General features: G+C 39.7%; 1 protein-coding gene across 1 annotated transcript in view; it reads left to right on the forward strand.

Moving 5' to 3' along the window:
• Positions 1-17,470, forward strand: part of rptor (regulatory associated protein of MTOR, complex 1) — a 500,247-nt gene that overhangs the window by 24,897 nt on the left and 457,880 nt on the right. Inside the window, exon 2 of the mRNA XM_063030532.1 lies at positions 12,243-12,345. Coding sequence (XP_062886602.1) covers positions 12,243-12,345 — 103 coding nt within the window. The remainder of the gene's footprint in view (positions 1-12,242; positions 12,346-17,470) is intronic.

Below are 17,470 nucleotides of genomic sequence, written 5' to 3' on the forward strand. Positions count from 1 at the left end.
CAAACTCACTGTCAAGGACTCTTTACAACCTGTGTTTCCAGTGTTGTTTTGATTTGCACAGTTTTTCTTCTTTTGAACTTTGGTTATTTGCAGCGTACGTCTGTTTATGTATAGTTTTTTTGTAAAATTCTGTTTTTTTTCCCCAGTAAATTCCTGCAACAAATAAATGTCAATGGAGTATATTGTAACATATCTGTGTGTCAGTACCATAAGCTTGTGTATCTCCAAGTTTCTTTAAAAGTCATGTTTTTGGAAGTATATATTGTGACTTGAAATATAAATTTTAAGGTTTTCATTTGGTACTTTGATATCCTTTGTCATCAGGTAATATGTGTTTAACTTTCTCGTAATTCTGGTATCACAGCTGATATGCATGTGATCCTCGATTAGAAGTGGTGTAATTAATTCAGCCTCGTCACAGAGTGATAGTAGGAGCCAAGCCAATGGTTCTGAATTGTGTCGATAAAGGAAACTGAGGTTTTTTTTTTCCCTGAGTATTTCTTTACTGCAGTGAGAATAAAGAGCGAATTTTGATCATTTTGCCGGAGAGTGTATTGAAGCAGCAGAGCCTGGATCCGAGAGTAAGGAACATCCCGAAGTTTGGACGACTTAAGCGTCAGGCCAGATTGTAAAGGTCAGGATGTTGGGGCTGGAGGTGAGGGACAGGCCAGTTATGCTCTCTATTCCACGACGTTTAGTTGGCTGTATGCTGAACTGAGGCTGTGGCCTGCTTCGACTGCAGTGATGCCTGGCCTTGTGTCGGTGGGCTCACTTTTGTAAAACTTCAGTTCTGAATACAATTTGCTTGCTTTTATTGTTAGCACAATTTGCTTTTTTTCCCCTCTCTCTGCACATTGGGTGTTTGACATTCTTTTTTACAAAATGGGTTCTGTTAGGTTTTTTTTGTGACTGCCTGTAAGGAGACAAATCTCAAGATTTGATAATAAATGTACTTTGAACTTTGAGTTGATGAATACATTTTGCAATAGTCCTGGAGTGCGATCTTGTACTTTCAGTGTGTATAAATTCAAATCATATTTGTGTTAAATACTTTATAACTTTGTATCCATGATCTTGCATAGAAGGATGGATAGCGTTAATATCTCTCATTAAATAGAGCCATTGAATTGAATTGACTCTATTTCTTACATCCTTGCATGAGCTTGGATAAATATGCAAATAACTCTATTTGAGCACGATCTTGATATTTCCTTCCCTGTAAAATTTGGCTCTTGTGCAATCATTGTGGCTGGTTTTTTGATTCCTTCACTAGGAAGTTTGCTTTAGAAGGAGTTTCTCTGGTTTAGGAAACTAGAGTGTGTTCATTTAAGACAAGAATTAAGTTTAGGTCCTCTACATTAACTCTGGCAATTTTGGTCATCTACATTAACATTGGCATTAAACAGTACAATTTCTGGTTGAAAGGATTTAGAATTGAGTGACCTGATATATTTCTACAATGGTGCATAAACTCTGATTGCCTTGTAATGCTTGTGTCTGGAATGTAACCTCAGGAGCAAATATATTGGTTCCATACTGAAAGCTCCAGAACTTTGCACTTTGTTATACTGGTGTGGATGCAGTTTGGGATTCAGATGTAGAGAAATTTATTGAGTTTACATGTAATCATTGATTTAAATTTACAACTTTTTGCACTTTGTTAAATCAATGTGGGGAAAAATGTACTTTTTGTTATTCTCTCAACTAAGAAACTAAGCGTTGCAAATATCACAGTTCCATTTGTTCGCGGTGGTTCTTGTGTGTTCCTGAAATAATAGCTGCTGACTGCTCGTGTAAATTTTTTTTTTTGTTGCATGACATTTTTGATTGTATTGTTAGGTGCTCATGTATTCAACTTTTGGCCGTCGTATTTAATTTTTTTTTAATAATGCATTTGAATTCCTGCAAAGAAGAATTTTCAGGTCATAATATACATTAGAGCTTGGAAATAGGGTTCACAAAGTAATTTGAACAAAAGTGTTGAATGCTCTCAAAATTTTGTACTTGCATAACTAGTTTAGATTCTTCTGTTACAACACACAAAATGTTGGAGGAACTCAACAAGCCGGGCATCTGTGGAAGGGAATCAACAGTACAAACTGGCAGGTGATAGGTGAGACCAGGTGAGGGGGAAGTTCGGTGGGGGGGTAAAGGGTTGAAATGAAAAGCTGGGAGGTGATAGGTGGTAGACTTAAATACTGAAGAAGAAGGAATCTGATAGGAGAGGACAATAGACCATAGATAGGAGGTGGTGCGGAATCTGAGGGAAGTGATGGGCAGGTGAGGAGGAGGGATGGGAGGGTAACCAGAATAGGAAATGGGAAAAGAGAGATGAGGAATGGGAAGGTTAGAGAAATTGATGTTCATGCCGTCAGGAAAATGAGGTGTTGTTTCTCCGGCCTGAGTTTGGCCTCACTGTGGCAGTAAAGGAGGCCATGGATTGACATGTCAGAATGGGAATAGGAAGTCAAATTGGAATGGGTAGGCACTGGGCGATCCTGCCTTTTGTGGTAGACAGAGCAAAGGCGCTTGAAGCAGTTCTCCCAATCTGCGTCACATCTCACCATTTTAGAGGCCGCACCAGGAGCTCCGGATTAATAGGTGACCCCAACAATAGATAATTCTGTTACTTTTCATATCTCTCCACTGAAGGTTTTGAATTAATTGGGCTAGAGTTAGTGTAGCATTCTACACTTTGATCTGAATTACCGCTTTTAAATCAAAGGTGTTGGCAGGATATTTAACTGTAAAGGACTCATTATGCATTCATTTATCCAAGTAGCATTCTTATCAAGCAGTAGTCAAATGCAGGATGGCAGCTGGACATTTTCCACACTGAGCTAAGTTGTTAACTGTTTATCTCCCACACTAAAGTGAAAGCTTTGATTTTCTTCTCTCTGAGATAGCAAATACTGAAATTGCTTCTGAAACCATTCCTTCAATCACTGGCTGTTTCGTATTATTTAATATGAAGCAAGAGTGTGTTCAATTTCTGGCCCATATGAAACAGATTGATACAGTGGGTAGGGGAATTTATATTCATGAATAATTCAATATCAGGCTGCATTGCAGATGTGTGAATTTCTTAATTGGGGTTCTTGTGAAGTGCTCCGCTACAGGGCCCCAGAATGAGTTGGAATTGTCAAGTGTTATAAAGTTACTTCTGATTCATTTTGTTTTCAGACTTCATTTGGCTTCTTACTGCTAATGATCGATGTAAACTAGAGGGCTTACTGCTTTACTTTGACCTTGGAATTTAGTATTGAAGGGAAAGATGAGTTTTATCTGTCACATATACATCCAAGCACAAAGCGAAATGCATCATTTACGTCAATGACAAAAAACATAGTGTAAGATGTGCTGGAGGTAACCTGCAAGTGTCACCATGCTTCCAGCACCAACTTAGCATGTCCACAACTCAATAACCTTAACCCTAACACGAGGAATTCTGCAGGTGCTGGAAATTCAAGCAACACATATCAAAGTTGCTGGTGAACGCAGCAGGCCAGGCAGCATCTCTAGGAAGAGGTACATTCGACGTTTTGGGCCGAGACCCTTCGTCAGGACCCTGAGTCTGGCCTGCTGCATTCACCAGCAACTTTGATGTGTGTTGCTTAACCTTAACCCTAACTATTCATCTTTGGAATGTGGGAGGAAACTGGAGCTTCTGGAGGAAACACAGTGTTGGGAAGAATGTGCAAACTCCTTACAGACAGCGGTGGGAATTGAACCCCGATCTTAGAGCTGGCGCTGTAAAGCGTTGTGTTAATTGCTATGCTACTGTGTCCTCCCTCAAAAACCATCTGTTGTCCTGTCTTTCAGTTAGTCCTGACGAAAGGTCTCCGCCCGAAATGTCGACTGTACTCCTTCCTATAGATGCTGCCTGGCCTGCTGCGTTCCACCAGCATTTTGTGTGTGTTGCTTGTTGTCCTGTCCGCTGGGTCTGCTTAAAGATTTAAACCTAGATTACAACATCAGCACTCGAGACCAGAGAGGCAATTGCCCACATTGGTGCGAGGGAAACCCATCAAATCGGAGTTCTGCTGGTGTTCCCCACATGGGAACTGGTAATGATAGCCCGCAGTAAATTTCCCAAGACTGAAAAGTATTCTTCACTCAATGGCTGAGTGCCAGCAGATCTGAACTCACGGCCAAGGAGATTAGGCCTGTGCTTCAGCAGTAGAAGTTAGCATGACACTATTACTGCTTGGGGTGTCAGAGTTCAATTCTGCCATCCTCTGTAAACATCTGCACATGGGTTTCCTCCCACAGCCCAAAGAGGTACGGATTAGTAGGTTAATTGATCATTGTAAATTGTCTTGTTATTAGGCTAGGATTAGATAGGTGAGTTGCTGAGAGGTGCGGCTTGTTGAGCCAGAAGGGCCTGTTCCATGCTGTATCTCTAAAATAAAAATAAAATCAAGGAAGCCTGGAACTATCTTATAAAGGAATGTTAGAAAATTGATACAATTAGCAAATATAATAGACAAATTAAATAAAAAAGTTAAAGCCTACAGGAAATAATGAATATTTTTCCTTATTTTCACAAGGCTTTCCTTAACAGTTCCTAGCTACCATTCTGTATCCCTTCTCTGGTTCAGCAATCATTGACAGTCAGAAAGCTGAAGAATCTAAAAATAGTTCTCTAAATAAAAATGTAAAATTAATGCAAATAAATGCTGCATCTACTTAAATTGTGCCCAACTCAAAAAAAAAGTGACAGGGATTCTTTAAAATTACCCAAGCATTTTCTTCAGGGGAATTTTCTTTAAATTATTAAAGCAAAAAAAGGTGTACCATTCCAATTATCTTCCAGATCAATAAACTAGTCAATCCTCTGAAACATGAAACAGTGAAGGACACCTTCCTCAGTTTCTTCACACAAGAGTAGTCAATACTTTGCAAAAAAAAAATACGCTGCAACCTTCACTGCAATTTTGCTACCAGTGCTATAGTTCAATCTACCGAATCAGCAGCAAGAACCATCCTCCACTGTCATCGATTCTGAACCAGCCTTCCCACTTCATCTCTATTTGTCGCGTGGATGCCATTGTGTCACCAGCACTCAGTTAATCATCTTCAGCATCTTGCTCTGTGTCTCTGTATGATGTATTTCCTCAAACCACTAACCTGTGCAATTTTTAAACTGTCTCTGACACCATCACTGACCTCACCAGCTCCGAAGAACTCCCATCCATTGCCACCAAACTCATAGTTCCCCGACCCCGCACTGCTCACTTCTACCTCCTACCCAAGATCCACAACCCGGACTGTCCAGATAGGCCAATTGTCTCTTGTCTAATTCTGCCCACTGAACTCATGTTCTCATACATCGATTCCATTCTATCCCCCTTAGTTCAGTCCCTTCCCACTACATCCACAACATTTCTCGTGCTCTTCATCTCCTTGGTAACTTTCAATTCGTTGGCCCTGGAGGCCTCATTTACACCATGATGTTCAGTCCCTCTATACTTCTATCCTCTGTCAAAAAGGCCTCAAAGCTCTCTGCTTCTTCCTTGACAAAAGAACCAACCAATTCCCTTTCACCATCACCCTCCTCAGTCTGGCAGAATTGGTCCTCGCCCTCAACAATTTTTCCTTTGGCTTCTCCCACTTTCTCCAAACTCAAGGGGTAGGCAGCCATATCGGCTCCAGCTTTGCCTGCCTCTTCGTTGGCTACGTAGAACAGTCCATGTTCCAAGCCTTCCCTGATTATATTCCCCAACTCTTCCTCTGCTACATTGACAACTGCTTCATGCACTCATGCTAAGCTCATCAATTTCATCAACTTTGCCTCTGACTTCCACCCAGCCCTTACTCACTTGGTGAATTTAACCTCCCTCTCCTTTCTCAATCTCAATGGCAGAATTAAGCCATTTGGTCCATTGTATCTGCTCTGCCATTCTATCATGGGGAATTTATTTTCCCTATTAACCATGTTTCCCCTACCTCCTCCTCATAACTTTTGACGCCCTTACTAATTAAGTACTCACCAACCTTCACTTGAAGGTTGTCCTCTCTTGTTCAAAAACAGTAGGGTTAAGCCTGGAAAGTACAGGCCAGAGACCCTCGTATCAGTGGTAGGGAAGTTGTTGGAAAAGGTTCTGAGGAACTGGTATATGCTCACTTTGAAAGGCATATACTGGTGGCGCAGTTCAAAGGATCGTAGGGCCTATTCCACATCGTATCTCTAAACAAATAAATGGCCTAGATATACCAGTGGAGGCGAAAGTCACTTAATGCCTTCCTGATCTCATCTTGAAGTTTTCAATAACCACCATCAACCTTCATCTATTGTCTTTTGTGTAGTTTCCATGGAATGGAATCAGAATGTCTTGCACCCAAAGATTGGAATCAGGAACTTGAAAAGATATCGATTTCAATAGCCTTAAACTTTCAGTTGAAGTTAAATTAGGATAGGGGTTATCTCCTGAAGACTGATTCTCACTTTAGCTAATATCTGCTATCCATAATTTCATAACTCCAGCACAATCCCTAACAAGTATATTGATTGCTTTCAGTTTTGGGTGTCAAAGTTAGAAAAGATGTAAAGACTTTGGAGAGGATGCAGAAGTGATCAGGCAAAGTGAGTCCAGGAATGAGGAACTTCAGTTCAGTGGATTGATAAAGTTGTTTTCCATAGAATAGAGATTGAGGGGACTGGTAGAGACATTTAAAATATACAAGTTATAAACAGAGGAGAAAGAAGCCATTCCCTTTGGTTTATGTGGTAAGGGATATAGAATGAGGGTGATTGGCAAAAGTGACACATGGAAAAGAAACTTGGTATGTGATTAAAAGCAAGATTCTGCAGATGCTGGAAATCCAGAGCAATACACACAAAATGTTCGAGGAGCTCAGCAGGTAAGGCAGCATCTATGGAGGGGAGTAAGCACCTGATGAAGGCTCTTGCCTTGAAAAGTAGTCAGTTTATAACCCTCCATAGATACTGCATGACCCGCTGAGTTCCTCAGGCATTTTGTGTGTGTGTTAAATTTGGTACATGGTAGGGTCTAGGATTCACTGCCGGGTAGTAATGAAGGCACTATCACATATTAAACTCAGGAGGTTCTGCAGATGCTTGAAGTCCAGAGTAGCACACACAGAATGCTGGAGGAACTGAGCAGGTCAGGTAGCATCGATGGAGAGGAATGAACAGTTGGCATTTCGGACAGACACTTTTCGTTAGTCCTGATGAAGGATCTTGGTCCAAGCCACTGACTGTTGTTCCTTTCCATCAATGCCGCTGAGTTCTTCCAGCATTTTCTATTTTCAATGAGCTGGATTAATATTCAAGAGGAAAGAGTTTGTAGGGTTGAGAGAGGAAGCTGGGATATGTAAGTAGCTAGATTGTAGTGACATTGAGCCAATGTGGGTCTGACTTGTCAGTGGCCTCTTTCTGGCACTGAAAGTTCAATAATGTTACAGCACTAAATAATGGGACAATGAATAGGTATGCTTTGAATGATTTAATTTATTGTTTTCTTCCTAGAATGCTTTAAGCTCTAAGTACTAAGGCTTGCTTTGTAGGTCTTTTGTCAGTGACTCTGGACTAATTTATCAAATGTTACGAAAAGTTAATTCTGTGTAGTTTTTTCCCTATATTTTCATGTATCACGTTGTACAGCTGCTGCTAAGTTAACAAATTTCACGACATATGCTGGTGATATCAAACCTGATTCTGATGTTAGACTGTATGTCTGATGGAGATGGTGGATTCTGGTTAATTGGGTCATTGGTTAATCAGGGCTGTTGCTTATTTGGGACAACTCTTAAAGAACAAAAACTAATCGAGAAAATAACTGGGATTCCCTTCATTTATACCGCCAAACTATTTCTAACTAGTGTCAGTTGTGTGCATTTGTGTGGCTTTTAGACACTACCCCATTCTTAGAGTGAACAGTTTTTAAATAGCGTCAGTTGTGTGTGCTTTAGTTGCGCTATCCTTTTGGGGCGACAGACACTGGTTTAAAAAAGTAGTGATTTTTGATCATTTTGTTATATTTATTTTAACAGTACTTCATGCTGGAAGGCAATGAAGGTACTCCATTATCTGCACTAGGTGTCTACATTGATTTTGTTCATTTACAGTCAATCAAAAGAACACAGTAGCTAGTACTGGATGAATTCCTCTAACTATAAGGAACCAATACACAGTTTTGGAGTACTGTAGGAGCATTGATAGTGTTTTAATTTGTTCTGTGTTTCATTTAAATACATAATTTGTTACTCAGTTAAACGCTAGTTTATCTATTTTATATCTTTCTATTTCCATAAAACTTCGGCTAATTGCTTAATTGGGCCAAAATGTACTGGTCCCGATGTGTTCCAATTAACCAGAATCCTCTGTACATGCAATTAAGATTGGAAACAGATTGTTCTCCCATTTTAAATGTATTGCAATGGTCAGCGAGCAGAAAGTATAAATTTAAGATGACGAGATTGAAGTGAGAAACTATTTTTTGATGTAATGTTTCAGATCTGGGTGCAACATATGATGGGGCAATTAAGATAAATTATTGCAAAACAGCTTGTGTCTGCCTGTGGGGTGAAATCAGTAGCAGTTTTGTAGAACTAGCATAAGAATGAAGGGCTGAAGTATGAAGGTATGAAGGACTGCTTGTGGTATAAATGTTACATGATTCCAAGTAGTGAGTGTTCAGAATGCAGCCTTCCATTTCCTGAAGTTGATCTACATGAACATGTTACAAATGGCACTGTGTTGTCCAATGTATACTGTAGGTATTAATAATGACACGATACGATTTCTGACAACCAGTCGCTGGCTGTGCCAAAAAGTTTCAATGTAGTAGCCTTCAAATCACACCAAACTTGCTTTGGTATTTAGCAGGTCAGACAACATCTATGGAGAGGAATAAACGGTCGATGTTTCAGGCCAAGGTCCTTCATTGTCTCCATAGATACTGCCTGACCTGCTGAGTTTCTCCAGCATTTTGTTTGTGTTGCTCAAGATTTCTAGCATCTGCAGAATGTCTTATGTTAATATGAGCTGGCCTGTGTATCTGTGGTCATCTGGATGTTGAATATGCAAGGAATTTTGCCTTACTATGATAAATGTTTCTTCAGCTTCTGTTTGTTAACCAGGCTGGTGGAGCAAATCAACACTTTATCCTTGTATTTGCGGCTGAAAATATATTTAACTCTAAATTTCTGCTGTGGGGAATAATGGGCTGTTGTCCAGGAACCGAACTTCTTTGAAGAGCTATTCGGACAAGTTTATTCACATGACTTTGTTCGCATTTTTAGGTAGCTTTTGAATGGATCAATTTTCCATTTTATGATTAACTGTTTGGCCTTTTAACAGACTCACAGATTTCATCCTGTTCTTGGAGGTAATATCATTAAAGGTGATGGAGAAATAGCGAAAGAGAAATTAGTCCTGAGGTATTGATTTATTTAGCCATGGTGGCAAAAGGTTTCGTGGCAAAAGGTTTCTCGGCAAATTCATGGACCACTATTTTAATACATAACGTGTAGTTTTGCAGAACTTCATAATTCAGCTTTACATTTTTTTTTCCACTACTGGGCTTAGATGAAAATGATTTGTTGGTATATTGTCCTTGGCTTGAGTCTACATTCCTTCTAAAACATTGATACTCATAAATTCCAGTCAAGATGGCTGCATATAATGCTCCTTTGGTTGGCATCTTCTGGATAGATCATGAGACCATATATTTCACTTATTTTATGTCTTTTACACTTGTTTTTCATCTTGAATGAGATTCTGGAACTGTTGGAGCATGTGATTTGCAGTTTGGAGATGGTTTGGGTGTTTCAGTGCTCTGCAGTCTCCAAGGGGATTCTGGGAGGCAGAGGCAGCTTGCAGGAACCTCGTGGTAGGGTTGTGAGCTGCCATTCAACTCCGTTTTGTTGATTAAAGCTTCCATTGTTCGCCAGTAAAACAGTGAGGGAGATTGAAATGTCAGCTGCCTGCCTTTTTAATTGCTGGGGGATTGCTCTGCTATGGAGAAGGGCCTTTTTATCACCCTGATATAGAGAGGGAGAATGTTGCCCAGGTTTTCTGTGGTTTGAATGTGGACTTGGACTGTAGACTTTTTTTTTCCAGACTTGGTTTTTTGTGTTCTATTTTTTTGCTCGATCTTTCTTTTTTTGTGCAGGGAGGAGGGACTTGGGGGTTGACAACATGCTGCTGTTCTTTTCTTTCTTGGTTTCACGGCTGTCTGGAAAAGAATTCCAGAGCTGTATACTTTGATAATAAATTAACCATTGAACCTTTGAAATTGGGAAGAAAAGAGTGAACATAATTGAGACCTTCATTAGCAAAGAGAAGCATCAATGATTATGGCCCATGAATAAACTAAAAGGAGGCAGTGTCTGACACTGAGGCAGTGGACATGAGCTGGAAAGGGGATTGGACAACAGCCCCAAGCGAACAGCCTGGAGAATGAACACCACTAACTGAAACAGGAATAAAACCAGAAAATGTTAGAAACACTCAGCATCTGTGGGAAGAGAGTTGATATTTTCAGTTAACCACCCTTTGGCGAGACTGCAGGAAGACAGAAAAAGATAAGTTAGTTTTAAGATGATATGAAGGTGGGGTAATGATGAACACATCAAATGAATATCTACGTTGGAATAATTTTACCTGAAGAAAAAACTTAACTGATAAAAGGAACTGCTTAGTAACTTTCAGGAGACCATGGTGATAAGTTGCTGAGGTTATCAACTGAAGGGTTAATGGGAGCAGCTGGAAAAGTTCAGTTAAAATAAATTTACTATCGAAGTATGTTTACCAGATACAATCTTGAGATTCTTGCAGACATCTATATGAAAATAAAGAAATAAAACTAAATCCATGAAAAACCACACATTACAAAGACTGACAAACATCCAATGTACAAAGGAGGACAAATCATGCAAATAATTAAAAAAAAAAGTACACAAATAATCCTGAGAATATGAGTTGTAGAGTCCTTGGAGTCAGTTGAGTGCTGAGGCAAGTGAAACCATCCACACTGGTACAGGCAACACTGTTCTTGAACCTGGTGGTGTTGGACCCAGGACCCAAGACTCCTGCACCTCCTGCCCAATGCTAATAGCGAGGAGAGAGGGAGACGGGTCAAACTCAGGCAGATGGGATGGGCTGACATGGGGAGGGGTTCTTGGCTAGCATGGAGTAATGGGAAAGGGAAAAGCTATGAAACGGGAAGTCAGAGAATGAAAATACCAATGAAGCAATGTAAAATATTGTGAGGTCTATGGCTCTGTCAGAGATAGTCCTATCCATCCCTACTCCATCTCTACATCTCAAAACTAACTTGCTTTCTCTTTTTCCAAGCATAGATAAAGGGTCTTCGAGCTGAAATGTAGATCGAACGTCGACTGTTTATTCCTCTGCCTGAGCTGCTGAGTTCCTCCAGCATTTTGTGTGTTGCTCAGGATTTTCAGAACCTAGCATCCCGTGTGTTTATCTAAATTTAATTTCTTCTTTTGTTTTTAGGAACTGATTCCCTTTCTAATTTAGCCATGTGCCTACTTCAAATTTCTCAGAAATTTGCCTCCATATTTAAAAATAACACTTGGTAGATTGTAAATCTGGCAAATAATTAGAGATTTGCTGTAAATTCTAGCTTGCCAGTACACCTGCATCAGAAAAATAAGGTGAAAGAGATTAAAAAGATTAGCTTTATTTGTCATAAGTATATCAAAATTTAGAGTGAAATGTGGTGTTGGTCGTGTCATAGTAATAGTGAGGATTGTGCTGGGCCATCTGCAAAGGTTGTCATGTTGCCGGCGCCAGTGTAGCATGACCACAGCTCACTAGCCCTAACTATACATCTTTGGAAACTGGGATACCCATGTGGTCACGGGAAGAATATCCAAGCTCCTTACAGACAATGGCAGGAATTGAACCGAGTCGGAGGTTGCTGGCACTGTAAAGTGTTGTGCTACTGTACCAACCGAAATAGTTAAAATTTATATTAAGTAATGTGGATGACAATACTGATGGTTATTTCCATTTTATAATGAGGCTTTGATATAAGTGATATTAAACGTTACTTCACGCAAGTAAAATCCGCAGTATAACTTGTTCTTCACTAACACCGGTCTGAACGTGAGTGATTGCTGCTCAGTGATGTGTGTAATATTGCTCCTAACCATTGAGGGAAAGGGAGAAGACGATATAGCCTGCAATAATTTATTGCCTTGTATGGCTAACTGGGAGCTTGAAAATTATTTTGTTTCTTTTATTTTAGATGAAAACTGTCAGTGTTGCCTTAGTTCTTTGCCTGAATGTTGGCGTGGATCCCCCTGATGTTGTGAAAACTACTCCCTGTGCTCGATTGGAATGCTGGATAGGTGAGCAACCTCTTCGAGTACTCATTTGGAAAATGTATTCTTGAACAAATGTACTTTTTATTGTGTTTTCATGAAATCTGAATGCATATTAACTTAAAATGCATCCTTGGTCTACAAGCCTTCAGGAAGCTTCTTCATTTAAATCAGTTGCTAGGTTGTGCATGATGCCACTCCCAGGCATGCAATTAAAGTGAAAATAGGTTAGTATATCTAAATCACATATATTAAATAATTGGTTCTATAGCAAAATTTTTGCTGTAACAAATAATTGTAAATTGATGAATTGCAGTACTTGGAGAAACATCTCCCAATGCACTAAGCTTGAAAACAGAGATTTGGCCATTGATCTAGTTCAGGATACAGTTAAGAGAATAAATAACATTGAATCACAAAAGGAACAGACGTCAGAGATGTACTGGCCTGATGCATTCATGGTCAATCTTCATTGTATCATTTTCAATGTTAAAAGATTTCTGTTTTGGTTTAGAACATGGACACAGCCTTAAATTGAGTACAATAATGCATTTTTTAAATATCCATCTTATTTCTTGAACTAAGAATTCACCTTTTGACATTTAATAACACATCTATGACTTGGTGTACAGGCAGAGTTTAATTAGAGTTTCTCACAAAGTGTCGTTTCCAAGTTATGCTGTTGGTTATTCTGAGGAATGGCCTTCAAAAGCAAAACAAAATCCAGATCTCTCTTGTCAGTTTACACTATGCAGTAGTTAAATGTTTATAAGTTCTGCAAAAATTATATAATTAGTGAAGAATTGGATATCTGGTCTGTTATATAAACAGGTGATTATTCTTAAGCTACTATTGGATACTTTAATGTTTTAACATACATTAATTTAACAGCTGGAATTTATTGAGATGGTGAGAAAAACCAATTGTTTTAACTTTTCTGTTATGTTCAGGTCTCTTTACCAGCTGAAATGTTTTGATTTTGTTCTGTCTCATACATGTAAGGTACATTATTGTTTGGGGAGGGACAGCAATACCTTGAAGACTTTTGTTTTGAGAAAAAATAGTTCTGACTATTGATTCTTTCCTGAAGGTTAGTTTCTTCCTAAAGTGATTGTTTGTCTCCTGCAAGTTCAGAAAGTCTGCTTTGATTGCCGCAGGCATCGTAGGTACAATTGATTCTTGCCCTTACCTAGAAGTTCACATGCTGATTCTAGCAGTGATCCCTGGTTACTGATGAGAACCTGAATCTTGGCCATTTTAGAAACTTATTTCTTTTCTTCAGACTAGACCAAAGTGATTAATTATTTGTGCCACCAACCTGGCTAAAGTTTAATTAACTCAGCAGCAACCATGATTCAAATCGGAGGTGTTACTATTTCTCATAGCTCAGCTGATTGCAGCCGCACTGACTCAGTGCAGTTGTGTTTTAGTGCCGTATTTTATATAAGACTTTTTTAGCTTTTCCTGCTGTATTTGACATTCACTCAGTGGCCACTTTATTAGGTACACCTGTACACCTTGTTAATGTAAATTTCTAACCAATCATGTGGTAGCAACTCAATGCATAAAAGCACTTGGACATGGTCAAGAAGTCAGTTGTTATTCAAACCAAACATCAGAATTAGGAAGAAATGTGATCTAAGGGGCACCATGGACGTGCCACGGTTAGTGCGATGTTTTTACAGCTCAGGGTGATGGAGTTCAGATTTCCAATGAGTGACAGTTCTGTAGTTGATCCACTTCCCATTCCTGTTCTGATAATGTCCATCCACGGCCTCCACTGTCGGAATAAGGGCACACTTAGGTTGGAGGAACAACACCTTGTATTGTTCAATCTGATGGCACGAACATCGATTTCTCAAACTTCCAGCAATGCTTCCCCTGCCCCTTCATCTCCCTCTGGTGCTCCTCCTCCCCCTCTTTTTTTTTTCTTTCTTCCATGGCCTTCTGCCTCTTTTACCAATCAATTTCCTAGCTCTTTGCTTCATCCCTCCCCCTCCAAGTTTCAGCTATCGCCTGATGTTTCTCTCTCCCCTCCCCCCTACCTTTCAAATCTACTCCTCAGCGTTTTTTTCCCCTCCAGTCCTGCCGAAGGGTTTCTGCCCGAAATGTTGATTGTGCTTTTTTCTGTCGATGCTGCCTGGCCTGCTGAGTTCCTCCAGCATTTTGTGTGTGTTGCTCGGATTTCCAGCATCTGCACATTTTCTCTTGGTTGTGAGTTGATATTGCCTTGTTAATAGACAGAATGGCTCAAGCTGACAGGAAGGTGACAGTAACTCAAATAACCACGTGTTCCAACAGTGGGTGTGCAGAAGAGCATATTTGAATGCACAACATGTTGAACCTTGACGTGGATAGAGTGCAGCAGCAGAAGACCTCACTGCATTCCCCTCCTGTACCTAGTAAAATGGCCACTGCGTGCAAGACTTTGTTCTTCACCATGTGCTTCCATCCTTCCGCCTTTAGTTGTGGCAGTAGCTTTGTTACGGAGTTGGAGTTGGCCTCTCAGATCCTTATGCCTGTTTACCCAATACCCGAGGCATTTTTCTGTACATACATTGTATCACATGATTCTCTTTATTTTAAAAATAATGTCAAAGTTGATCTCTGTCATGAATCTAGTGAGTAGTTAAGACATCTTTGAGAATCCAGAGATTCACTGTGCTCTGGTGAAGGAATTTCTTCTTGGCACTGGCCTGAATGGTCAACTTTTCTTTTGAGATTGAGAGCCCTGGTTCCAGACACCACTACCAGAGGAAGCATCGGCTTTGTACCTACCCTGCCAAACTCCATCAGAATTTTTTTAGAATTTAATGAGATCTCTTTTTATTCTTTTAAATTCAGTGCAATGTAGGCTCAGTTTCCTTTGGTGAGGTATTCACTATCCTAAAACATCAATGTTGTGAAACTTTGCTGCAGCCCTGTATAACAGTGATCCCTTTCCTTGGGTAGAGAGGCCAGACCTATACACAGTATGGTCTTACTGGATGAATATATAATTGGAGAAAGATGCTTCTAATCTTGTATTCAATTCCTTTTGCATTATGGATCAACATATAATTCTCCTTCCAAATTGACTTCTGTACCTGCATGGTAACTTTCAGTTCTTTCTATCCAAGTTCAAGATCGTTTAATGTCATTTCCTGAACACAAGTGTAAAAGAGAACAAAATAATTGTTATTCTGGAGCTGATACTGCACAAAAAAACCCACAAAAGATAAAGAACCCAGTAATAATAAAAAAAAATAGAATAAATATGAACACACAAGATTAATATATACATTGATGCTAGGCACATGATGTGTCTCTACATAAGGTGACTGACAGAAAATGATATAGTAGTGGTGGTTGAGGGTGTGGTGGGATGGGTTAGTGGTTGGACGTGTTGATCAACCTTACTGCTTGGGGAAAGTAACTTTTTGAGTTTGGTGGTCCTTGGCATAGATGCTTTGTTGCCTCCTCCCTGATGGGAGTGGGACAAACAGTCCATGAGCAGCATGGGTCTGAGCACAACATTGTTCAATCATCGTCACTGTTTAAAAGATGCTTAACCTTTTAGTTTCTTTTCACTATAGTGGATCATTTTAGTAATTTTCACATCTTATTCCATTTGCCATATCTTGATCTGTTCACTAAATTAGTCAGTATCTTCCTGAAAATGGGTGTTGCTGGAGCAGTGTGGCTCGAAGGGCCTATTCCACGCTGTATCGTTAAATAAAGTAAGTAACATAAATAGAAACCTCTGTGTCCTCCACACAACCAATGCTGAAACCGAGCGTTGTATTGTCTAGACACTCGAATGTATTGCACTCTCCTCATACAAATCATTATATTGTGAGTCCCCAAGGCCACTGCAGCACTCTACTGACCGACTTCTTCCAACTGTGTTTTGTTAGTTAAATAATAATCCATGCTGTCTAACTTTGTCTTTTAATCCTACGGAGATCTTCTGAAAGCCTAAATACAGCACATCCACTCCTTTGTCCTTGTGTGTAACAAGATTTTCAAAATCAAAATCATTGTTGGGTTAGTCAATTAAAAATATTTACTCTGCAGAAAAATTGTGTTCTGTCACAATATGAGTTGCATTTCTAAAAAAAAATATAAAAGCAAATTTGTCAAATGGAGATGAAAGGGCTACAGGACTAGACAGTTTCAGACTGATGACAACAACAAAGTTATTTTTCCATCACAGGATTTTCAAAAATAAAGGTGCTTCTGATGTGTTTATTTTACTGCTGCAGGCTAAAAATACTAAAAGCTGTATGTTGCATTGTGCAATAAAATATCCTCGTACAAGTACCAATGGAAGCGATTGCTTGTCAATTTCCAATGGTCTCCAGTGGTGAAACTGGCAGCCTGTGTTCTTAAGAGACAACTATGTCTGATTACAGCTGAGTGGTTAGACTTAAAATAATTTTTTTCCAAGATGGCTCTTTTTTCTGCTTGCTAACTTACAAAATTGCTTTTAAGCCTCTAACCTAATGGCTTGAATATCGATTTCTCCTAGTTTTAAAAAAAATCCCTCCCCCTCCCCTCTTATTCTATTCTCCACTCTGGTCTCTTACCTCTTCTCACCAGCCTGTCATCTCTCCCTGATGCCCCTCCTCCTTTCCTTTCTCCTGTGGTCCACTCTCCTCTCCTATGAGATTCCTTTCTCTAGCCCTTTACCTTTCCCACCCACCTGGCTTCACCCATCACCTAGCTATCCTCCTTCCCGTCTCTCCCCCCACCCACCTCTTTATTCTGGCATCTTCCCTCTTCCTTTCCAGTCTTGATGGAGGGTCTTGGCCCAGAATGTCGACTGCTATTCATTTCTATAGATGCTGCCTGACTTGCTGAGTTCCTTCAGCATTTTGTGTGTCTTGCAGTTGAAACTCTTCCTGGATTTCCAGCTTCTTCAAACTTCCTAGTGTTTATACTTTTTAAGTGGTTTCTCTAGTTCCCGATCAAACTCACATTATAACCATTTTGGACTGTGTAATGCAAGTAGGGTAGCCTAATTCATCAATTGTGTTATGGAAATGGATATTATAGCAAAACTACTGTACCAATATCTGGATTTTTATCAAGAGTCTTTGACCTGAAGCATTAACTTGTTTCCTCTTTCCACAGATGTTGCCTGACCTCCTGAGAGTTTCCAGCATTTTCT

This window comes from Mobula hypostoma, chromosome 22 (genome assembly GCF_963921235.1).
Source record: "Mobula hypostoma chromosome 22, sMobHyp1.1, whole genome shotgun sequence".
In the NCBI taxonomy this organism is placed as follows: Eukaryota; Metazoa; Chordata; class Chondrichthyes; order Myliobatiformes; family Myliobatidae; genus Mobula; species Mobula hypostoma.